Source organism: Amphibalanus amphitrite, unplaced genomic scaffold, assembly GCF_019059575.1.
Source record: "Amphibalanus amphitrite isolate SeventyFive unplaced genomic scaffold, NRLGWU_Aamphi_draft 000029F_arrow, whole genome shotgun sequence".
NCBI lineage: Eukaryota > Metazoa > Arthropoda > Thecostraca > Balanomorpha > Balanidae > Amphibalanus > Amphibalanus amphitrite.
Window position 1 is genome coordinate 1112856 of NW_024881525.1, and position 20650 is coordinate 1133505.

Sequence of the window (20650 nt, forward strand, 5' to 3'; positions counted from 1 at the left end):
GTGTCTCGTAACGGTGCACACGCTCGTTTTTCCGCGAGGTTCTAGCTCCCTTAGTGGTGTAACGGCGACGGGTGTCCTACTCCCCTCGGCGGAGGCGTATGTAGAAAACCAATAGGTCCGGCGAGGGTTAAATGATCTGGGTCGGATTTTTCACATATATGCAAAAAAAAATGATGCATGCTAGGTAGGGTGGTCCTGGCTAGGGCGTGTTGCAAAACGGTAGCGCGCGTAGAGAGAGCGTGGGCTGCATGGGACGGAAGGGGAAATTTAGCACTTTTCTTGAATTCACTTGAAAACGGCAAAGGGCGACGTGGCGTTCCGCTACTTTGGTCCAAACAAATTGATCTTACCTCCCCTCTCTTTCAAGGTGAGACCACTTCAACGGCTGATGCATTGGCGCATACCAGGCGGCGGGTATAACATGTACAGTCACCAGCACTTGCTACTAATCACCTCGTTTTTGCTCAGTAGTTTGAAGACCGATCAATTCTCAGTCGCGCAAGATACGTCAAACGATCCGTTTGGTCCTCCGATTTTCGAATATCTAACTTGTTTTTGTATATTCGAAGCATTTTGGGATGGGGAGCCAAAAAACCTCTTTTCTGCCATAAAGTGTGCCCCAAGAAGTCGTAGAACCTAGCCCCGCCTCTGATCCACAGACCACTAGTGCCATCTCTTGTCAGCCGAACAAGCCGCAGAAGTAAATAATGTCACGTGACCTTTGCACACGCTACAATTACTACGCAGCTGTAGTGGGGAAGCGGGGCGGAGGCGTGGAGAGGGACGCGATCGGTTGGCTGGGGTCAGGTCGCCGAGGTCAGAGGTCATCCGCCGGAGGGTGTTTGAGCGGTTGGGCCGTGTGGGCTGGGGCCTGCGGAGTGGGGAGCGCCTGGACCCATGTCTGGAAACAAGCCCTGGGGCATTCCACGTCAAGTGGGACAAAAAATGATCATTTTGAACCTCACCTCCTCTGATTTTTGCGAAACTTTGTGAAACTACTCATCTACATGTGAAAAGAAAGGAGACATATTTTTGTCAAGATATGACGTCACGTTTCCGAGATACAAGTCATCAAACATTGACTTTGGCAAGGCACAATATCATCTTTAAAGCGTCATAACCATTGAAGTTTTAGACATATCACCACGAGACAAAGTGTGATATGGAGGAAATAGGTCAGGCTTTAATTTGAGGATAACAATATTGAGTTAATTAACTAATTGATGAACTTAATTAAAATTCAAAAAATAAATTTTGATTTTCTGAAAAATGGGTATCCTTCGATTTTGCTGATTTTTACATATTTTACTCTCCTATACATTAGCTACATCATATAAAAAATCCAGAATGGGCCGACGTCTACGTAACTGTCTTTGGGACTTCGTAATGTCTGGCAATCGCGTGTTTCGTTTTAGCAACCAAGGAGAGGCGCTACCCGGAGATGCTTCTTTCTACCCCAAACCAAAGCAAACCTAGCCTGACCTGACGTGACCTGACCTAATCTAACACGCGTAAATATGTGCAGCCCTCACGGCAGTTGACAACTGGCCAAATGCTACCTAGATACGAACATTAGCCCTCACGACAGTTGCCGGCTGGCCAGAAGCTACTTAATTAAAAAAAAAAAATGCGTGTTAAACACTTCAGACTGACCCGCTGCGAGCCAGCGACCTTTAGATTTCGAGGTGGGTACACTCGGCACACTTACTACTAAGCCACGAAGATAGCTGGTCATCGTAAGCCAGTTTTTTAATGATGAAATTGGGCATTCTCCGGGCAGCGCCTCTCTTTGGTTACATCCATTATTCTATGCCTCATAATAGGGGTTCCGTTGACAAATATTTGAGCATCATCGTCTTTCTGACATTCGGTCGCCGGCCGGGGTAACTTTTTCAAACATTCTCCACCCGTGTTCTCAGCAGTTTTTTAAGCACATCATGGAAGCTAATAAACATTTGTGTATTTTATCGGCAACCCGGCTGGCCAGGCCGAGACGGTGCCGCATTTAGTTCTCATCAATATTAAACCTATAATACACTTATTTTTCTCCACTGACGAAGGCACGTTGTTGTCCGAAACGTTTGGTTGTATTCGCATTGTTTTTATATTGTCATTGTCCGTGAGAAAAACATGCTCATATGGACTGGTCTCAGTTCATGTAGAAATTGTTGCTCATTCATCAACACAGATAAAATGAATACTAGCCCTCACCACACATATAAGTAGAGGTAAGTAGACCGCGCCCCCTGTTTTTCACCAATAAATCGCGGCAAAGCGAAGGATTGCGACGATTATTTGGTGCCCTGGAGTTAACCCGCGCGAGGCTGGGGGGGGGGGTAAATTTTACCCCCCTCGCGAATTTTTGCGATATTTCAAAAACGGCGGCGCGCAGCGCCGCCAAACTTTCAGTGCCTTTTCTTACATCAATTTGACACGTTCCCTGAAAATTTGAGCGAAATCCGTCGGAATTTTTTTTTGAGAAATTGACGTTTTAGTGACGACATGTTCGCCATTTTCGCCTCAAAAACGGCAAAAGTTCAAACGCCGCTAACATCTTCATTTTTAAAGGAATCAAGACGTAACAAATAAGGTTATACGTAATTTTACTTTGTCTATCAAATGGCTATCTCGGTTTTTTGAAAATTTTGGATTTTGGCCTAAATTTTTTCAAAAAACTGATTTTTTTGGGAAAATCATGATAAAATCCAAAATTTTGAGTCTATCGAAAAAACCGGAATATATGTCAGAGAAGTGGTCTATGTGCACCTACATACCAAATTTTAGAAGAATCAGTTCAAAAATGTGGGAGTTATTCAAAATTTTATGACGTCACGACATACAAATTTTTTGAAAAATGACTTTTTTGGAAGTTCTAGACCTAGTACGGAAACAAAAATAGTACCATTCGATTCGCCGTGAAAAACTGCATCAGATAGACACCTTTTTAGGCCTTAACCCTCGCCCGCACATGGGGGGGGGGTGGTTGCCACCCCCCAGGCAGTCTTTCTGCTCTGCACTCAACATTTTTAGAGCTAGAATGCTGATTTTTCGTATAGCTGCTCGTCCATCCTTTCTTGATGTCCACTGAAAATTTCAAATTTCTGTGATTTTTGGTTTCGGAGATATGACCTTGTTTTTCAGGTCATGTCATGACCCAAATGGCCAATTCTCAACATCTTGCGTTTGCCATGGGCCTTGTGAGCTTTTGACACCCTGATTTCGGCCTTTTTTGCCAGTCTTACCTCCCACCTATCATGGAACATGTTGTTCGACGATGTACAGGGGTCAAGGTCAGGGTCAAGGTCAACCTAGGTCATCTAAGATAATTGCGTTTTAGGCAAGCTGAATTTACTTTTTGTGAAGTTTTTTGACTGCATTTTTGGTAAAAGCTTCTCAGATCATGATTTCATGTGATATGGACCCAAAAACAATCGATGCACACAGCAGTATACACACAGACACACACAGACATACAAACACATATAATTGACCTTGACCTAACTTGACCTGAAATGACCTCAGCAGCAAAATTCTGGTCGGATAGTGTGACAAAGAGGTTCTAGCTGGCTTGGCACCAGAAAACAGCATCGTCATCGGTATTTGATAAGCAGCGCACTTGATATCCAACGGTGACCCAAAACAGCAACATTTTTTAGTTTGACCTGACCTGGAAGGTCAATGACTGACCTGAGAAGGTAAAACTGGGTATCATTGGATTTGTCTCTTCCCAAAGAATCTTTTTGGTCTTTACTGCTAAGCTCTATCTCCAACAGGAACGAAATGGCGCGGGGGGGGGGGCAACCACCCCATGTGCGTTCTAGGATGGGAAAATGGCATGTGCGGGCGAGGGTTAACAATCAACTTCAAAATTTGACCTCACTTGACCTGACCTTGACCTGACCTCGACCTGAAATTCATCCAGAGGTGGTCCATATCACTTATTGAGTGTGCCTATTGAATTCTATGAGTAAAATGACCCATAAAACATGTGTCGCACATGCCCTTTTCTATATTTTGCTTTTTGGTGCCCTGACCTGACCTGACCTGACCTTGACCTTGACCTCTGAATGATATTGTATGCAACGAATATTGTCTTGGTAGCCTAAGAACACGTTTTGGGCGATCAGTCTCAGTCCATGACTCCATTCTTCGGCAACTACGGTGCAAGGCCGATACTGTAGAAACTTGCAATTTGTACCCTTGACCTGACCTTGACCTTGACCTCAAACTTTAAATTAAGTACATGTTTTTAGTAGTTCGTGATGAGAGCTTTCGATTGGCGTTTGAATTTTCCAAATCGGACCATTAGTTCGGGAGATAACAGGGGGGTAAAATTTACCCCCCCCAGCCCCGCGCGTTCGGCTGGAGACCCCAGCCCCGCGCGGGTTAATCAATTTTACAACTTCCCGGAAAATCAAATGACCCTTATCATTTTTCCATCTTGTCTGAGAATTTTAAATCCCTGAACCAAATAACCTTTAACCTGTGGGCTGTGATTATTTTTCTCAAGATCATGTCAGGCCAGAATAGCAATTGAAAGTCAGCGCACATCTTCTGTGTGCTTTCATAGTCGTTTCGTGATTAGCAACGTGACAACATGTGAAATATACTATCTAATGTTTGTCTCATTGATTGTTGTGGGTGCCAAGGTCACGTGAAACTCAGGTTAAGGTCATTTACTTGAAATGATCTCGGTTAACTTCCTTAAATTTACACCTTTTTACTGTGGATTTAGGAAGTGTTGGTTTGAAATTTAGCACCCATTTTAGCATTTGAAAACTAGGCATACTTAGGTATCAGTTTTAGTGCCTATGCAATATGTTGCAATGCTGTAAGTGTTGGTTAACATTCTATGGATAGCCGGCAGCACGCTAATGGGTGACCTGGCGTGACCCGTCCTACACCAAATGCTTTGATACATCATCTTTGATCAAAGCAAGTGCAAATTCGGAGTCAGAAGCAAGCCAAGTCCCAGCAAATTTCACTTGTAGAAATTCTAGCAGGACCTAATTTTCCGTGCTTTTGGGTTATTAACCTGATCTGGGAGGTTAACCCGCGCCCTGCTGGGGGGGGGTGTTTGAACACCCCCCCTTGTGGTTTTTCGCGAATATCTCAAAAACGGCGGCGCGGAGCGCCGCCGTTTTTGGTACACCTTATCATACATCAATTCTACACATGTTGTGAAAATTTCAGACCAAGGTCATTCAAGGTCAGGTCACCAGGTCACTTGAAGTGACCTCACCTCATAAACAGTTTCAATGTCTGCCATAGCTACACCGAGTGACCGATCGCTTTGAAACTTTCAGCGATTGCTAAGAGCAATAGTATGTACAAAATGTTTATCTCAGAATTTTGATATCGATGACCTAAGGTCAGGTCAATTTTGCGACCTCCCCATTATAAGTCAATGGGAGAAAATTGAAATGCGCCTCTTTTGGACGAAAGACATTATAAACACTCCCAAACACCGAATTACAAGTGGTTTAGACACACTGAACATGAAAATGGTGTCCGTGACCCTTGCTTATGCCCTGAGGTCATCTTAGGTCACGAATGATATCTAACAGTTTTTCGCAAATAACTTTTGATAGAGGCGTGCTAGAGCGATGAAAACGCCTTAGATGTGTTCAGCTCGACGATACGGATCGACTGATATGCAACATGACCCTTTCCGGTCAGGTCATGACCTTGACCTGAGGTCAAATTTTCAAGTTGACCTTTCAAGGTCAAGTTATAGTTCATTCGATGCGTCTTGACGAGAGGAACACGATGCCGGTGAAAGTAAGCTCGTACAAGGCTTGGTTCAAAAATTATTGCAGAAAAACTGTTTCCGAAAAAATCGGCTATTTTTGCAGTTTTTGCCCCCTGCAGGCAAAACCGTTGACGTTAGGTCAAATCTGAGAGGATTACTCAGAAAGGGCGTTAATAGGGCTATCGAATGCGCTTTTCGGCGGCGCTGTAGCTCTATTGGTTCCCGAGTTATGCGTTGGCTTCTTGGAAATTTTCGACATTCGACCTGGAAATCGGCGAAATTTTGCCTTCAATGACCTCTGGTGACCTGACCTTTGACCTGACCAAAAAATTGACCGAAGTGATTTCGTCATTATTTTTGACGCTCTTTCGAACGCCGCCTTCCGCGTATCGCTACGTGGCCCAGGAGCCGAGTTACAAGGGGGGGGGGTGTTCAAACACCCCCCCCCCCCAGCAGGGCGTGGAAATCCAGGACCCCCAGCCGGGCGCGGGTTAACCAGTGACCTAGGATCTCAGCAGGACATAAAAATAATTGGCTTTCTCGTCAGCGATGACCAGGACTCTCAAATCATCGGATTTCTCTCGTCACGAGCAGCTCGCTCTTTTTTTTATTTTTCAGCGAAGCTTTGGCTCTTTTTATCAAGGGCCGAATGGCTGAGGGTTTCTACGCTCCTCCGCTGCATGTAAGACGCTGAAAAGAAATGCCTAAATGGGTGAGGGTTAAATATCGATTGGTTTTTAAGTGCCGAAGCCCGAAGCACTTTAATTTACTTCGATAGCAGTTTTTAAGACCAACGAGCTCGAATACTATAACTTCTTGAACAATGTAAGCACCACATAAAATGAATCGTGAGAGAAGCGGCTCAAGATTAAGGAGCTATGAGACACTTATAAAAAACGGCATAGATTAGAAACTGCACCTAACTTGCACTGGTTGCACTTGCACTGGTTGCACCTAACTTGCACCTTTTCGTTGCAGACTGGTAGATTAAATTTTAGGATTGATTTCAGCTGATGCTCAAATGGAGCTATTCATTCGTTCATTCATGCGACCATCCAATTACATTCATAAAAGAAGCCAGTGACAAAATTGTTCATTTTAGATAAGAGTGAAATACAAACTCAATAAAAGTTTAATGATACGGCAAATTTGACAGCTTTTATAATGAACAGACAAATAACTTTAACAACTCAAGGTTGAGAGCCCCAAATAGGGGAGAGTGAGGTAAGATGAGCCAAGGGGCAAGTTTAGCCACCCCATATTTCTCAGCTCCTATGGCGCTAATTGACTTGAGCTTCCATGTGCCGTTCGCTTACGATGCTGCAGTCTTTCACGTGAGACGGCAACGTTCTCACGCTCAGCACCCAGTAACATGTGGTATCGCCCCTGATAACTAAGACACGTTTTGCCTTTAAAATGAGATGGTTGTTATCTGCGGTGCATGGCTATTTTCCTTAGCGGGTGTCATTAATCGAAAATGGCCACGGGTGGGGCTAGATGAGCCATTTTCACCTCGGGGAAGATGAGCCGGATAAGCCGTTGTTGTCTCCGCTGTCGAAAACCAAACTGAGCTGCGCTTGTTTCTGCTGAATATAATGGTAGGAAATTGTTTTTCTTTGTTGATTACACAAGTTGTAAGTGATTTGCAGATTATCTGAAGGATAAAATGATTTCTTCCGTGATAGAAAACTTGACGAGTTATTGGAAGGCTTAAAACAGTCACTTTTTGATGGAGGAAAAAAACTTTGCCATAAGTATGTATGCCATGGAGTAATTAAAAGAGCCCACTCTTCGCCGCGCCCGGGAAAAGAAGAGGTTCGCTTTTTCTATCCATGCTCAACTTTCCCCACGACGTGTCTCAACTTACCCCGCCCATGGGGTAAGATGAGCAACGTGCAAGATGATTTTTGACGTAGCCTTTCAGTACAAAAATAAGCGGTATGAAACATTTCTGGCCACCATTACATGCGCAAATGACCACTCTGTCCGTCCAACCCGTAACCGCAGAAAAATGATCAGTAAGTTAGCCTGTAGCTTACGAAAAACAAAAAGCCGCTCAACTTACCTCATTTTTTTTTAGGCTATCACAATATTTGTCAACAATTGTTGTTTGGGGGACTGGGGAGGGTGGTTACTGGCTCATAAGATGTCCCTCCCCCCAAAAAAAAGAAAAGAAAACAAAACTGATCATCCGCGAAAAGAACTATTGAGCTCGAACCAAGGTGACGAATCGATTTATAGGTATGCAGGATGAGTAACGATACCACTTTTTTACTTCTTTTGTCAAATAAATTCCATCATCTGGATAGCACGTCAACATTCTATAGACATTTTGCAACAAACGTATACTATTTGGCGCGACTAGCCTAATAAATGTTCTGAAACTAAAACCGTTTCTTCGGAATTAACTTGGACCACGTCATCCCAGCTTATGCACGACAAAATAAAATAATGCTTCAGGATCACTGGCCTGAATTCCAATGCTTAAAGTTTACTGAAAACCGGTGTGGCTGAGGCACTCTTTACTACATCTCGTGACGGCCACCATTGTGTTGCATTTTTTTCGGTAAGCTATAAGTTAATAAGGAAAGGATTGGTGAGTGGGTTGAAAACAGCCCTCACCCTCCACCCCCCCCCCACTCCTTCTTCTGGAAACAGAAGTAACCGAAAGATCTGGCGATGGTTTATCCACCTCCTCTGCCGCCGCGCTGCGAGGCCTCGATTCGTTCGGTATGTGGCTTCCTGAGCGGTCCTCCCCGGAGGCAAGGTGAAAGGTCATGGCCTGTATCATAAATTTACACGTTGCTGAATATGTTTTATAGTTCTTCCAAGGCCTTGGACACCGTTTTATTATATCGGATAAGCATTGCACTTTCTTGTCAATCAATACATTTAACCCAGATCTGCCCAGAACAAAAATGTTTTCAGATTTCTTTGTTACGCTGGTCTTGGGGTACTTTTGAATCACGTTGCTTACCAGCATGTGTCATTTGTTGTTGGCTGTACTCGTTTTGTCGGAAATTGCCGTATCATATATGATACGCTGGGCATTTTCGCACTTTTATAGCACCCTAACGAACCTTTGCATTTGCCTATAATTTTACTTGTGAAAACGTCTCAGAATTGCCAGCTTTGAGTTTATTTGTAATAATGACACCAAGGAAACAGTAAATCGTAATTGACCAGACCCATAGATACCTATAGGTGAGTATGTCAACAAGTGCTTTCTGACATAATGCTTACTTTTGGGGCTGGAAGGTATCAAATCCAATTTCCGTGGCCAGTTCTTCACTAGTAGACAGTAACTTACCAATTAACGTCTGTCTTCAAGTCACTGGGACTTACCTTGGCAGAGAATCTAGACATTCCAGTGGTGGATGACCATGTTGATGGAGATGATGTTTTCTTAAAAACCACCGGAGGCATCCTAAGACACGTACGAATACTCTGGTGATAATGAGGATGTCACAAGAAAACGTGATATCAACCGTCATCCTGCCCGGCAGCTGAATGCTCGGGCCGAGGTGCGAGGGAGAGAAAACTTTACGGGGCACTATTCCGACGGAAAACGTCTCGGAGACCTTCAGAGATGCGAGGTAAAGCGGGAGCGTTGCTGGCCCAGCGTCAGAGCTCGGGAAGGTCCTCGAAGCAAAGAGACGAAAGGTCTGAAATGGAAGCAAGGGCAGTGCCCTGTGATCGTCTTCACCGGTATGCATCTTTCAGACTTCGAGTCACACAAATACCGCGATTCCTCTCTAATTGAGATATCCCTTCCATTATACATGACGAAGTCCTCGAGTACGTCCGGAAGGTCATGGTGTTTCACGCTTTTGACATCGTCGAAGTCTGACCTCGAGTTCCCTGACACTATAAACAAGAAGGACAAGATATCCTCCTTCGTGACACTGCACTCGACGTCAGACTTCAGGCACGTGCTCCATCTCCTATGGATGTGTTCCCTTTTGTCCACTTTTCATGTCGCTTCAAGGACCTTCTCGACTTCTGTTGCTGGGATGCAACAACGTCGCTGCTTAACCTTGCATCTCTGAAGGTCTCCGAGACGTCTTCTTTCTCGGAATCGCGTTTCGGAAAGTTTATTCTTCCTTGCACATTGGCCCTAACACATAGCTGCCGAGCAGGATGCCGTTTGAGGTCACGTTCTTCTGTGACATCCTCATCATCACCAGAGTACTCGTCCGTGTCGTGGGACGCCTCCGATGGTTTTACCAAGACGTCACCTCCATCAACATCGTCATCCACCACTAGAATGTCTAGAATTTGCGCCAATGTGACCGGAAAACATATGGATTAGGTGCAAGTAATTGTGTAGGCTAATGTGAGAAACTGCCCACCGTATCATATATGATACGAATATGTTGTTATCATTCCTGACACGCCAGCTTTGGCGCAAGAATGTATTCAACCACCTGGTGTGTGAGCTTGAACATTTGGTACTATGCTGCCACAAAATTGAGCAGTTTGGAAGAAAGCACTAGTTAGCATACTAACGTCGGCATTATTGGGTCTAGTAAATTACGACTTCTGTGGGCAGCTGTTTTTGTTTAATCATGCTACACGGAAAATATATGAAATATAGAAGAGGTTACCCACTCTGGAAATAGTACACACGACTGACAACACAACACCACAAAATTAAGTTTCGGCGTCTTTCGGATGGAAGTCGGTTGCCTAGCAACGGCCGAGCGACTCATCGTATCATAAATGATACGGTGGGCAGATCTGGGTTAAAGAAAACTTGATCATAATATTATAATGCGGCAATTGCAGTTCTGCTTACGGTTGCCTATTTATGATACGGGCCACCACCACCTCCACTGCGCTGGGGCTCAGGCGTTCTACCCCTCCCCGCTACGGACCGGCCCTCGGGCTAGGTGTGTTAGTACTGAGCGCAAACCTGTAGTAGTCACGTGACTTTCATTCACGTAGCGGGAACGGAAGCTATAGGCGATACCAAGGACGGCCAGCTAGTAACTTCCCCCTACCCCGACCAGGGCCTCGGCCTGTCGGGAGCAAAATTCAAAAAAAAAGGCTCTGGGGAGGCAACCGGCGCGCAAAAATAGCACGATTGTAGTTTTGGAAGAATATCTGTTGCGGTAAGAGGAATTATACAAAACATACGTCCTAGGAGCAAACATGTGTTATTCCTCCATACTTTGCGCTACATTTCCTTTCTCCAATGGCCAGCACTTAGCAAATAAGAGCGCAATTCTAAATTGGTAATATATGTGTACAGTAGCAACTGCGGGTCCCTGTACCTAACGGGGTCAGTCCTACACGAGCCATGCCGTGTCCAGTCACTGCATATGATGCCAAGCCTTTCCCTCCGGTAGGAATGACGTCAAGGTCAATAATTCGGCTAGCTTCAGCTTGTAAGCAGTGTTACACCACATTCTCGTGTCTGGGTAAATGTTTCTAGCAGATGATTAAAAACTAAATCGTGCCACCATTACCTTTTTTGACAGCGTCTTAACATGGAGTGCGGTGCGGAGAAGCGATGGAACTGGTAGCCCGGATAGTTGCGTAAGGGGGACGGATCAAAGGAAAGAGATGTTTGAATCTGGGCCCGCATTTATTCAGCCCAGATTCCGACCAGATTCAGCCAGAGTCGGGTCGCTTCGCGGATCGATTTGAAAGTGCAGACACCGGAATCCTTGTGGAAGGGAATTTGCGGCTCAAATTATTCGGTGACACTTCCGGCTGTTTGACAAATAACTTTTGGTACATAGATAAGGATGCAGGTCGCGGTCTCAGAATTCCCACAGCAGATTGTAGCCCACCAAGTGGAGTTAGAGCGTTAACCCGCGCCCCAGTGGCGGTCTCAGCCAACTTCGCCTTAGTGTGGGGGGGGGGGGGGGGCATATGTTACCACCCACCTCTAACTCAAAAACTAAGAGGGCTAGAAAGACGCGGTAAAAAAGCAGTCGATAGCTCTTGATGCGTACGTTTGAAAGTATTTCGGTCATTTTTCATCTTAGAGCAATATTAGGGTCACCAGAGGTCATCAAAGGTCAAAATTTGCGAATTGTCATTATATTTTTCAGAAAACATGCCATTATCTCAGGAACTATGATAGCTAGAAAAACGCTGGGAAAAGCAATCGATAGCTTTTGAACTTTTCTTTTGATAAGGTCATCATCAAAAATGACCTCAGGTCAACGGTTTAGCCTCCAGAGGGCAAAAACTCCAAAAATAGCTGTTTTTAAGAAAAGTGTTTTTCGACAATAACTTTTGACTAAAAAAGTTAGGTCATTTCTAATGCCAGAATCGTGTTCCTCTCGCCGAGACGCGTCGAATGAACTATAATTTGACTTTGAAAGGTCAACTTCAAAATTTGACCTCAGGTCAAGGTCATGACCTGACCGGAAAAGGTCATGTTGCATATCAGTCGATGCGTCTTGGCAAGACAAACACAATGAGGCCAACCCCAGCGTTCTATCTTTTTCCAATCGAGAGTTATTGGCAAAAAACTGTTTGTAGCCTCAAATGACCTCGGATGACCTTTCAAGAGGCTCTGGCTATCAGCAAAAAAGACACCTTGGTCGTCACGGGTGGTCCAAATCATTGTTATCCTGAAATATTTGGACTGTTCCTATGCGTACACACGGATCTCGAGGCATTTTCGTTTTTCTCCACGGACTTATTGGAAAGGTCACGCCACTGACCTGACCTTAGGTCACGCATATAAAAAATCCGAGATATATAAATTGTAGGCACCCCTAACATCATGTAATCCACCAGGTTTAAAACCTCTCTGACAAACACTGCAGGCTGGACATGATTGCAAACTTTTTTAGGCTTGGTCAGTTAACTTGACCTGGTGACCTGACCTGACATGACCTGGGGTCAAAAATTTCACATATTGTCCAAAATTAATGTACCAAAAGCTACCCCAAGCGGCGCGGCGGTTTTTATTTATACGAAAAAAAAAACGCGACAGGGTGGTAACATATGCCCCCCCCCCCACTGGGGCGAAGGTTAAAGTGGCTAAAATAGCTCACCATGGTCCATGACCTGAAACTTTTTCCCACCATGAATTTTACTTCTAGAGGTCACGCGATAACCTTAGGTCATTTACGGGCGGCTCGAAAAAAGCACCTGCACAACAGTTCTTGAATACATGAATAGTTGTAATTGCTATCCAAAGCACAACAATTGAACACCCATATATGCCGTGTCACCTAATAACTTTCCCAGCAAGCCGCCAGTGAAAATATGTGGCGCACCTTCTCTTGGCCTGAGCAGCATGAAATGTAAAAAAAATCAGCGTTCCTAGTCCTACTAGACCCTAGCCTATAGATTCAGCCAAGATTGAGGCCTTGACTCGTTTTGAAACTCGCACACAACAGAGTCCCACCGAAAAGAGCAGCCCCACGAACTAATGCCTCAGTTTTAAACCTTTGGTGTCTAGAGCAGTCTGTGGTTTCTGTGTATGGCTTGAAAAAGGCATCAGTATCAGGGTTTTGTTGTCATGAGTATGACCCATGAGTCATGACCCACGATCCATAGCCCATAGGATCAGGCCGCTCGGTAGGTAAGTCATACAGTCGTACCGTTCATGCAAGAGCGTATCCATGAACGGCGAACGCTTTTAACTTTCAATTCTAAGCCTGCCAAATGGTTCAAAGGTGGTTACCGGTGCCAAATGTTTGATGTGCCAGAGGCATTTCTCGCTTACTAAAGCGCTGATATACTTTTTCTTGAGGCTCCATAGCCGAGTATAAGCCATTGCCAGAACACAGTAGAATTTTCGTGAATACCTTTACAGGTTGGTGGGATTCCTTCACTCATTGAAGGCTACGTGGCCATATGGTAAGAGTTTTGCTACCAAATTGGCGTACTCGGACCAATAGGAATGCCGGAAGGGACTCGACGTCACCGCTGTTGGCCAATAGCGTGAGGCCACGCCAAGATCGTCGACCGAGTTCCCCGTCAGCTGCTGATTGTGTGGCGGCCGGCGTTCGTGTAGCGGGCCGGCGTTTCTCTCAGACTTGTCTCCGGTTTGGTTGTGTGTGAGGGCTCGGTTTCTTTCTTCCTCGGACTACACCAAGGTGAGATACTGAAATGAAAATGGATTGCTATCATTTAGGGACTAAGTTCTAGGAGGCCAGGGATTACGATGTCGACACAATCGTCCACGCTCAATTATTGATTTCCTTTTTCATTTTCTCTTTTTTATGGGACTATGCTTGTCGGCGTCGACGTCCGGCATGCATATGCTAGGGGCTCATCATTTTGCCAGGTTTTGTTGTAATACCAACCTGTACAAATTTCAATTCATACATTATGTATGATATATTTATCTGGTTTGTTTCCGCAGTGTAGATAATGTTTATTTCAGATTGAATTGGAATGCCATTTTAGTTGGTAGGTAGGTACCTATTTATCAAATGTATATTTTTATGGGACAGAATGAAGGCATTAGAATTCTAAAGACTGCTAATTCTGCCAGATGTTCAAGTTTGAGGTTGAGCTGTTCTAGCTCTGAGGTGCTAAACTGAGAGCTAGAATTGCTCAGTAATATTGATACAAGGTTTTTAATAGTTGATCTGTTCAACCAAACTACCTACATACTGTGTGCATATTTACCTTCTAAAAAGAAGTGAAAGCAAAATTGTATCGAGAAGCTAGTTGGTTTTGCTCCCTTGTTACAAAAGGGATTGCTTCAAATGTGTCTTCCCAGGGCTTGTATGGAAGATATCCTAATGCCAGGAGCAGAACTGTAGCTCCAAAGATGGCAATTGACTTAAATAAAAGACAATCTAGCAGGATGCAAATTTGTGTAAGGATAAAGGGTTGAAACAAGTTACATGCCTAATTGTTGCCTTCAAACCTATGCCACACTAAAACACACCAAGATTTGTTCATTTGACAGACTAGATGCACCAAACTACTTGACCTGTTTTTGCCAAATATTATGTGTTGTTTGACTGTTTATGTGTGTATTATCTTCACTTCTATGCTACATTTCTGCTGCAAATGTGTCAAATTTCCGTGTTTTTTATTGCTGCCCAAATTTGTGTCCTCATATATAGGCCTTTGCCTTTGGAAGGTCCTTTCTATGCCTAAAAGTTATGCTAACCATTTCATTTGTTTTGCTATAACATAACTGTTTGCTCTTCTATATCAGTACCATTTCATGCTCAGCCTCAAGCAGTGCTATTTGCAATGAAAAGTATCACTAATGAGAAAGTGCAATATGTTCATTCATTTGCACTGATTCTTGATTAGATCAGGTGCTCAAGGAAATCCTGGTCACAATGTTGCTTGATTGGTAATACAGTCATATTACTGACAGCAAAAATGCTACCTAATTAGAAATTGTCCATTTGAATTGACAGAGATGCTTGGATATAAGCCATATTTATATTTAATAGAGACAGTTATCCACCATGTGTGCTCTGATTAGTTGTCCACATCCATCAATGCTTTTTATACAGATAGCATGTAATATGTTGCATGGATTGCTTTCCTGAATTATTACTTTGCATATCTCAATTACTTCTACAAGTGGCAACATCCATGTTCCCATGCTGTTCAACAGAACCAGTTTTTGAAAATAATTTTCTTCAGATGACAACTCAATGTTCCTTCTTTCTTTGCAGGTTTAAATTGAGAAAGCAAAATGACCAGGCTACTGTTGCTGGGCCTTCTGGCCATTGCTGTGTTTGCTGCTGAAAAAGATGACAAGCCTGATGTGGGAACAGTCATTGGCATTGATCTTGGTACCACATATTCCTGGTAAGTTTGGGCTCTTAGTTCACATGGCCCTTGTCTGTTTCTGTTGTGTAGACTATTGTGTATTATAGTTTTTTTGTAGTTTCAAAGTGTTTTTTATCACAATCGCTTGATCCCTGTAATTTATAACTACACCTCACATTGTTTTCTTTTTTGCTCAGATTGGAATCTTAGCATGTAGGTAGTGACAATCACTATCATTGCCACAGGTCTGCACCATTTACTTAGTGTGAACTCATGACCTTTCTGGTGTTTCTTGCAAACGCTTGTGACAGTGACAGTGAGGTGCTGTGTCACTGACTTCATTTACTGCATGTTCCATTTTTTGTTGCAGTTTGTTTTGATGCAGTTTTGCCATCAGCTTGCAGTCCATTCTAAAATCTATTGGAAAGTGCACTTTTTCTGAAAGATGTTCTCTTTCAGTGTCGGCGTTTTCAAGAATGGCCGTGTGGAAATCATCGCCAACGACCAGGGAAACCGTATCACCCCCTCGTATGTGGCCTTCACCAAGGACGAGCGTCTGATCGGTGACGCCGCAAAGAACCAGCTCACGTCCAACCCCGAGAACACGGTATTCGACGTGAAGCGTCTCATCGGACGCGAATGGACCGACAAGAGCGTGCAGAGCGACCTGAAGTACTTCCCCTTCAAGGTGAGCTGATGTCTGAGGTGGTGAAACTGGCTGGAGATAATGAGTGCAATGTGAACGTAGTAGTCGATGGGGAATAACACTGCATTTAGCCAAACTACGAAAGGATGTGATGTGACTAAGTACTAACAAAAAGAGCAGGATGGCTCAAAGGATGTAGTTCAGCGGTTGAAGGTCTAAGAAGACTGTAATGAAGGCAGTTTTTATCCCTTTCATGGGCCATTTGCCTTTGCCTGATTTAAAGGGACCCTCCCACCTTCAAATAAGTTAATGAATTGGCATGATAGTGATGTCGCTCGGTTCAGAAAGAGCAAAAACGAATATCTACCAAATTTCATCGAAAAATATTCACCGGTTTTCAAGATATTAGACTTTTACTTTTGTTTACTTTTTGGGATCTCCGCTGTTCCTAGCGACTTTATTTGAAAGTGCGGCATTTGTTGCGCGCAAAGCAGCATATACCACCGCGTGCTACAAAACGTTTTAGTCAAACATTTAAAAATCGTTAGATATCTGCGATGACGTCACACATTCAGAGGGGTATTCCTATACATTAGCCCCTCTGAATCAAAATGCTGCAATTTTGAAATTCAATATTTCCGATTTAAGGCATTTCTCGATGTTGTGAGTTCCGAAACCGGTAATTGTGAGCCAGGGACCCCATTTTGGCTATCTCAACTCAAATCTAATGTTAAGGTGGGAGGGTCCCTTTAACCATTATAGTATCTTGCAAAATGAAAATATGCGTGACTACAGCTCATGAATCGTGCATATAAGTATTGGTAGTTTACTTATAGTTGAAGTTCTAGAAGGAACAGGTATCAGAGTTTCAATGGTGCCTATCTTCTGATAAGATATTATTTGTATTACCTCTTTGCTGATACACGGGCTTCCGCGTGCATTTGAGCTTTCCTTGTGAAAAGTCTTATATTGTATCCTCTCCTTCCTCAGCTTATTGAGAAGAACAGCAAGCCGCACGTGCGCGTGGAGGTGGACGGCAAGGACAAGGTGTTCACGCCCGAGGAGATCTCAGCCATGGTGCTCTCCAAGATGAAGGAGACGGCCGAGTCCTACCTGGGCAAGAAGGTGACGCACGCCGTGGTCACGGTGCCGGCCTACTTCAACGACGCCCAGCGCCAGGCCACCAAGGACGCCGGCTCAATCGCCGGCCTGACCGTGATGCGTATCATCAACGAGCCGACGGCGGCCGCCATCGCCTACGGCATGGACAAGAAGGAGGGCGAGAAGAACGTGCTGGTGTTCGATTTGGGCGGCGGTACCTTCGACGTCTCGCTGCTGACCATTGACAACGGCGTGTTCGAGGTGGTGGCCACCAACGGAGACACCCATCTCGGCGGAGAGGACTTCGACCAGCGCGTCATGGAGCACTTCATCAAGATGTACAAGAAGAAGCACGGCAAGGACATTCGCGGCAACAACCGCGCCATCCAGCGGCTGCGTCGTGAGGTCGAAAAGGCCAAGCGTGCGCTCAGCTCCCAGCATCAGGTCAAGATCGAGATCGAGAACTTCTTCGAGGGCAACGACTTTTCTGAGACGCTGACCCGTGCCAAGTTCGAGGAGCTTAACATGGACCTGTTCCGCGGCACCATGAAGCCGGTGCAGAAGGTGCTGGATGACGCCGATCTGCAGAAGAAGGATGTTGACGAGATCGTGCTGGTCGGAGGCTCGACCCGTATCCCCAAGATCCAGCAGCTGGTGAAGGAGTTCTTCAACGGCAAGGAGCCGAGCCGTGGCATCAACCCGGACGAGGCTGTGGCTTACGGTGCCGCCGTGCAGGCTGGCGTGTTGAGCGGCGACAGTGACACCAGCAACATCGTGCTGCTCGATGTGAACCCGCTGACGCTCGGTATTGAGACCGTGGGAGGAGTCATGACCAAGCTGATCACCCGCAACACTGTCATCCCCACCAAGAAGTCCCAGGTGTTCTCCACGGCCTCTGACAACCAGCACACGGTCACCATCTCGGTGTTCGAGGGCGAGCGGCCGATGACCAAGGACAACCACGAGCTGGGCAAGTTCGACCTGACTGGCATCCCGCCGGCGCCTCGTGGCGTGCCTCAGATCGAGGTGACGTTCGAGATTGACGCCAACGGCATCCTGCAGGTGTCTGCTGAGGACAAGGGCACCGGATCCAAGGAGAAGATCGTGATCACCAACGACCAGAACCGTCTGACCCCGGAGGACATCGAGCGCATGATCCAGGACTCTGAGAAGTACGCCGACGAGGATAAGAAGCTCAAGGAGCGCGTGGAGGCGCGCAACGAGCTCGAGTCGTACGCCTACAGTCTGAAGAATCAGCTGAACGACAAGGAGAAGCTGGGAGCCAAGCTGTCCGACGACGACAAGTCCAAGATCGAGGAGGTGATCGAGGAGAAGATCAAGTGGCTCGATGCCAACCAGGAGGCTGACGCCGCCGAGTTCAAGGCCCAGAAGAAGGAGATGGAGGACATCATTCAGCCCATCATCTCCAAGCTGTACCAGGGCGCGGGCGGCGCGCCACCCCCGACCGGTGACGACGACTCTAGCTCGGACAAGGACGAGTTGTAGACTAGCGGCGCCGGCAGGGGGACACTGCAAAACCGGTGATATTTATTTTGTGTGCGCACATGTCTGGTAGAAGGCCATCTTCTCCATCTGTGAATTGGCTTGCCGTGCACTGGACGTGGTATTGCGTTTTCTCCAGCGTGCGTGTGTGCGTGTGACTGTGTGCGTTTGGGAGAGAGCGTGAGAATCTCCAGTGCCGACGCATGAGCTGGTGCGAGTGATCATTCCTGGGTTGGACCTCGTAAGGGACGGGAATGTGTTATGTGGGGACGGGGCTAGGACATGACTTTACAGACCAGATTTTTGTTGAGTCGACTAGTGGCATTTGTTCCTGTTCACAGATTACGGTGTCATGTTTAATTTCGTTGCTTGACAACTTGTTTATATTTAATCGTTATGAACCCTGGACAAAATGCCCGAAATGGTGGCTGTTGCTGCGTCACGGTTGTACACTTGGTGGAAACTGCGGTGTTTCAAAAGGTGTTTCTAATAAAAATATGGAACATTGTTGAAACTGTTTGCGACTTTGCGTCAATCCACAAGTAGACAGGAATAGATTAATCGAAGCAGCGAGCTTATGAGTTGACATTTGGGTACAATCAGTTATTCAGCGGACGATATCACTGACTACCCAGTTCTTTGAAGCTCAAACGGAGCCAGCACGGGAGTTCTACAGCGCTCGCCACCAGCTCGCCACCACGTTCGCTATACGACACGCGGCACAGCCGTAGGCGGAGCGGTCTCCAGCGTCCGTCCAGCGTGGCAGTCCGTTGCGCAACGTTTCGGTATGCTCGTGTGCCAGCGGCGGCGGGGCGGTCCGTCGGCCGGCGGGGCGGGGGCAACGACCGGACGGCGAGGCGGGATCCGCTCGGCTCCCGGCCGCAGTGAGGGGTGTTCCGGTCGGCGAACTCCCGCCGTGACCGTTTCACTGAAGGTTTAGTGCATTGGTGGGCTATGTATTTTGGGTTTGATACTGGCGATGATCCGCTCAAAGCTAGGGTGCAGCGTATGATCACCAGCTTCCTCTCGCCAGCGATGGGCTGCGCTCCTGGCTCCTGCGCAATGACCTTGATCCGGGCGTGCACCCGGCTGGCAGTCGCGCCGCCTGGGTCAGTCAAGGGCAGTCGGGCACGTGTGCGGGCACTGCAGGGTGCTGGGTGAGGCCCTTTGGTGCCGTCGTTACTGGGTAGCTCTGGGTCGGGCTGCAGGTAGAGATTACAATCCCGGAACGTTATGCCAATCCCGGGATCCCGGTCTTGTCACTAAAGGTCGTTAGAATAATTTCCTACTGACATGTTTTGCGTCTTTTAGCTTACCACAAACAAAGAGACAACCAAAAGCCATCCTTAGACCATGTTCAGTTGCATTAAAAACGATTGAATTTGCGAAGGAAACGTTTCGATTTGATTAGCATTTATTCCCAGTTGGTAAACCGTGCGTCGACCAGTGCGTTTACTATCTTGTCATAAAGACGGGTTCCAGCACATCCAGGCCTCACTACCTCTTCGTCTATGCTACTCGTAGTTAGCGCGACAGTTTTAAGCCACTGCTGGTAGGTCTGTCTATTTTAAAACTCGCGACCAGTGCAGGTACGCCAAATTTGGCAGCTCTCTATTTCACAATATTTTCAAGACGCCGCTTGGTCAATTCACCTTCTTCCGGTTCCGCTTTCATCACTAATGTCTCTCAGAATATGCTCTATTGTCACTGACTGGGAGAGCTCCACTCTACCGTCTTCAACGTTTGAATCAGTGAGCTCTGCCGTCACTTGCGTGACATCTGTGACATCTTTCTGCGACACGACCTCAAAGACCGTCTCACCTCAGAAAAAAATAAGAATGCTCGTCATAGCTACACCGACTGCATGATTGCCGTTGAAACTTCAGCGATTGATAAGAGTAACATTATCTATAAAATGTATATTTGAT

At 45.8% G+C, this 20650-nt stretch overlaps 1 protein-coding gene across 1 annotated transcript; it reads left to right on the plus strand.

The window, feature by feature from the left end:
* Positions 1–13630: 13630 nt before the first annotated feature.
* On the plus strand, positions 13631–19230 carry LOC122365807 (endoplasmic reticulum chaperone BiP-like). Its single transcript, XM_043337359.1, has 4 exons — positions 13631–13821; positions 15376–15511; positions 15932–16160; positions 17109–19230. Exons 2-4 carry the CDS (start codon positions 15396–15398, stop codon positions 18723–18725), a joined length of 1962 nt encoding a protein of 653 aa, XP_043193294.1. The 5' UTR covers positions 13631–13821; positions 15376–15395; the 3' UTR covers positions 18726–19230.
* Positions 19231–20650: the final 1420 nt, after the last annotated feature.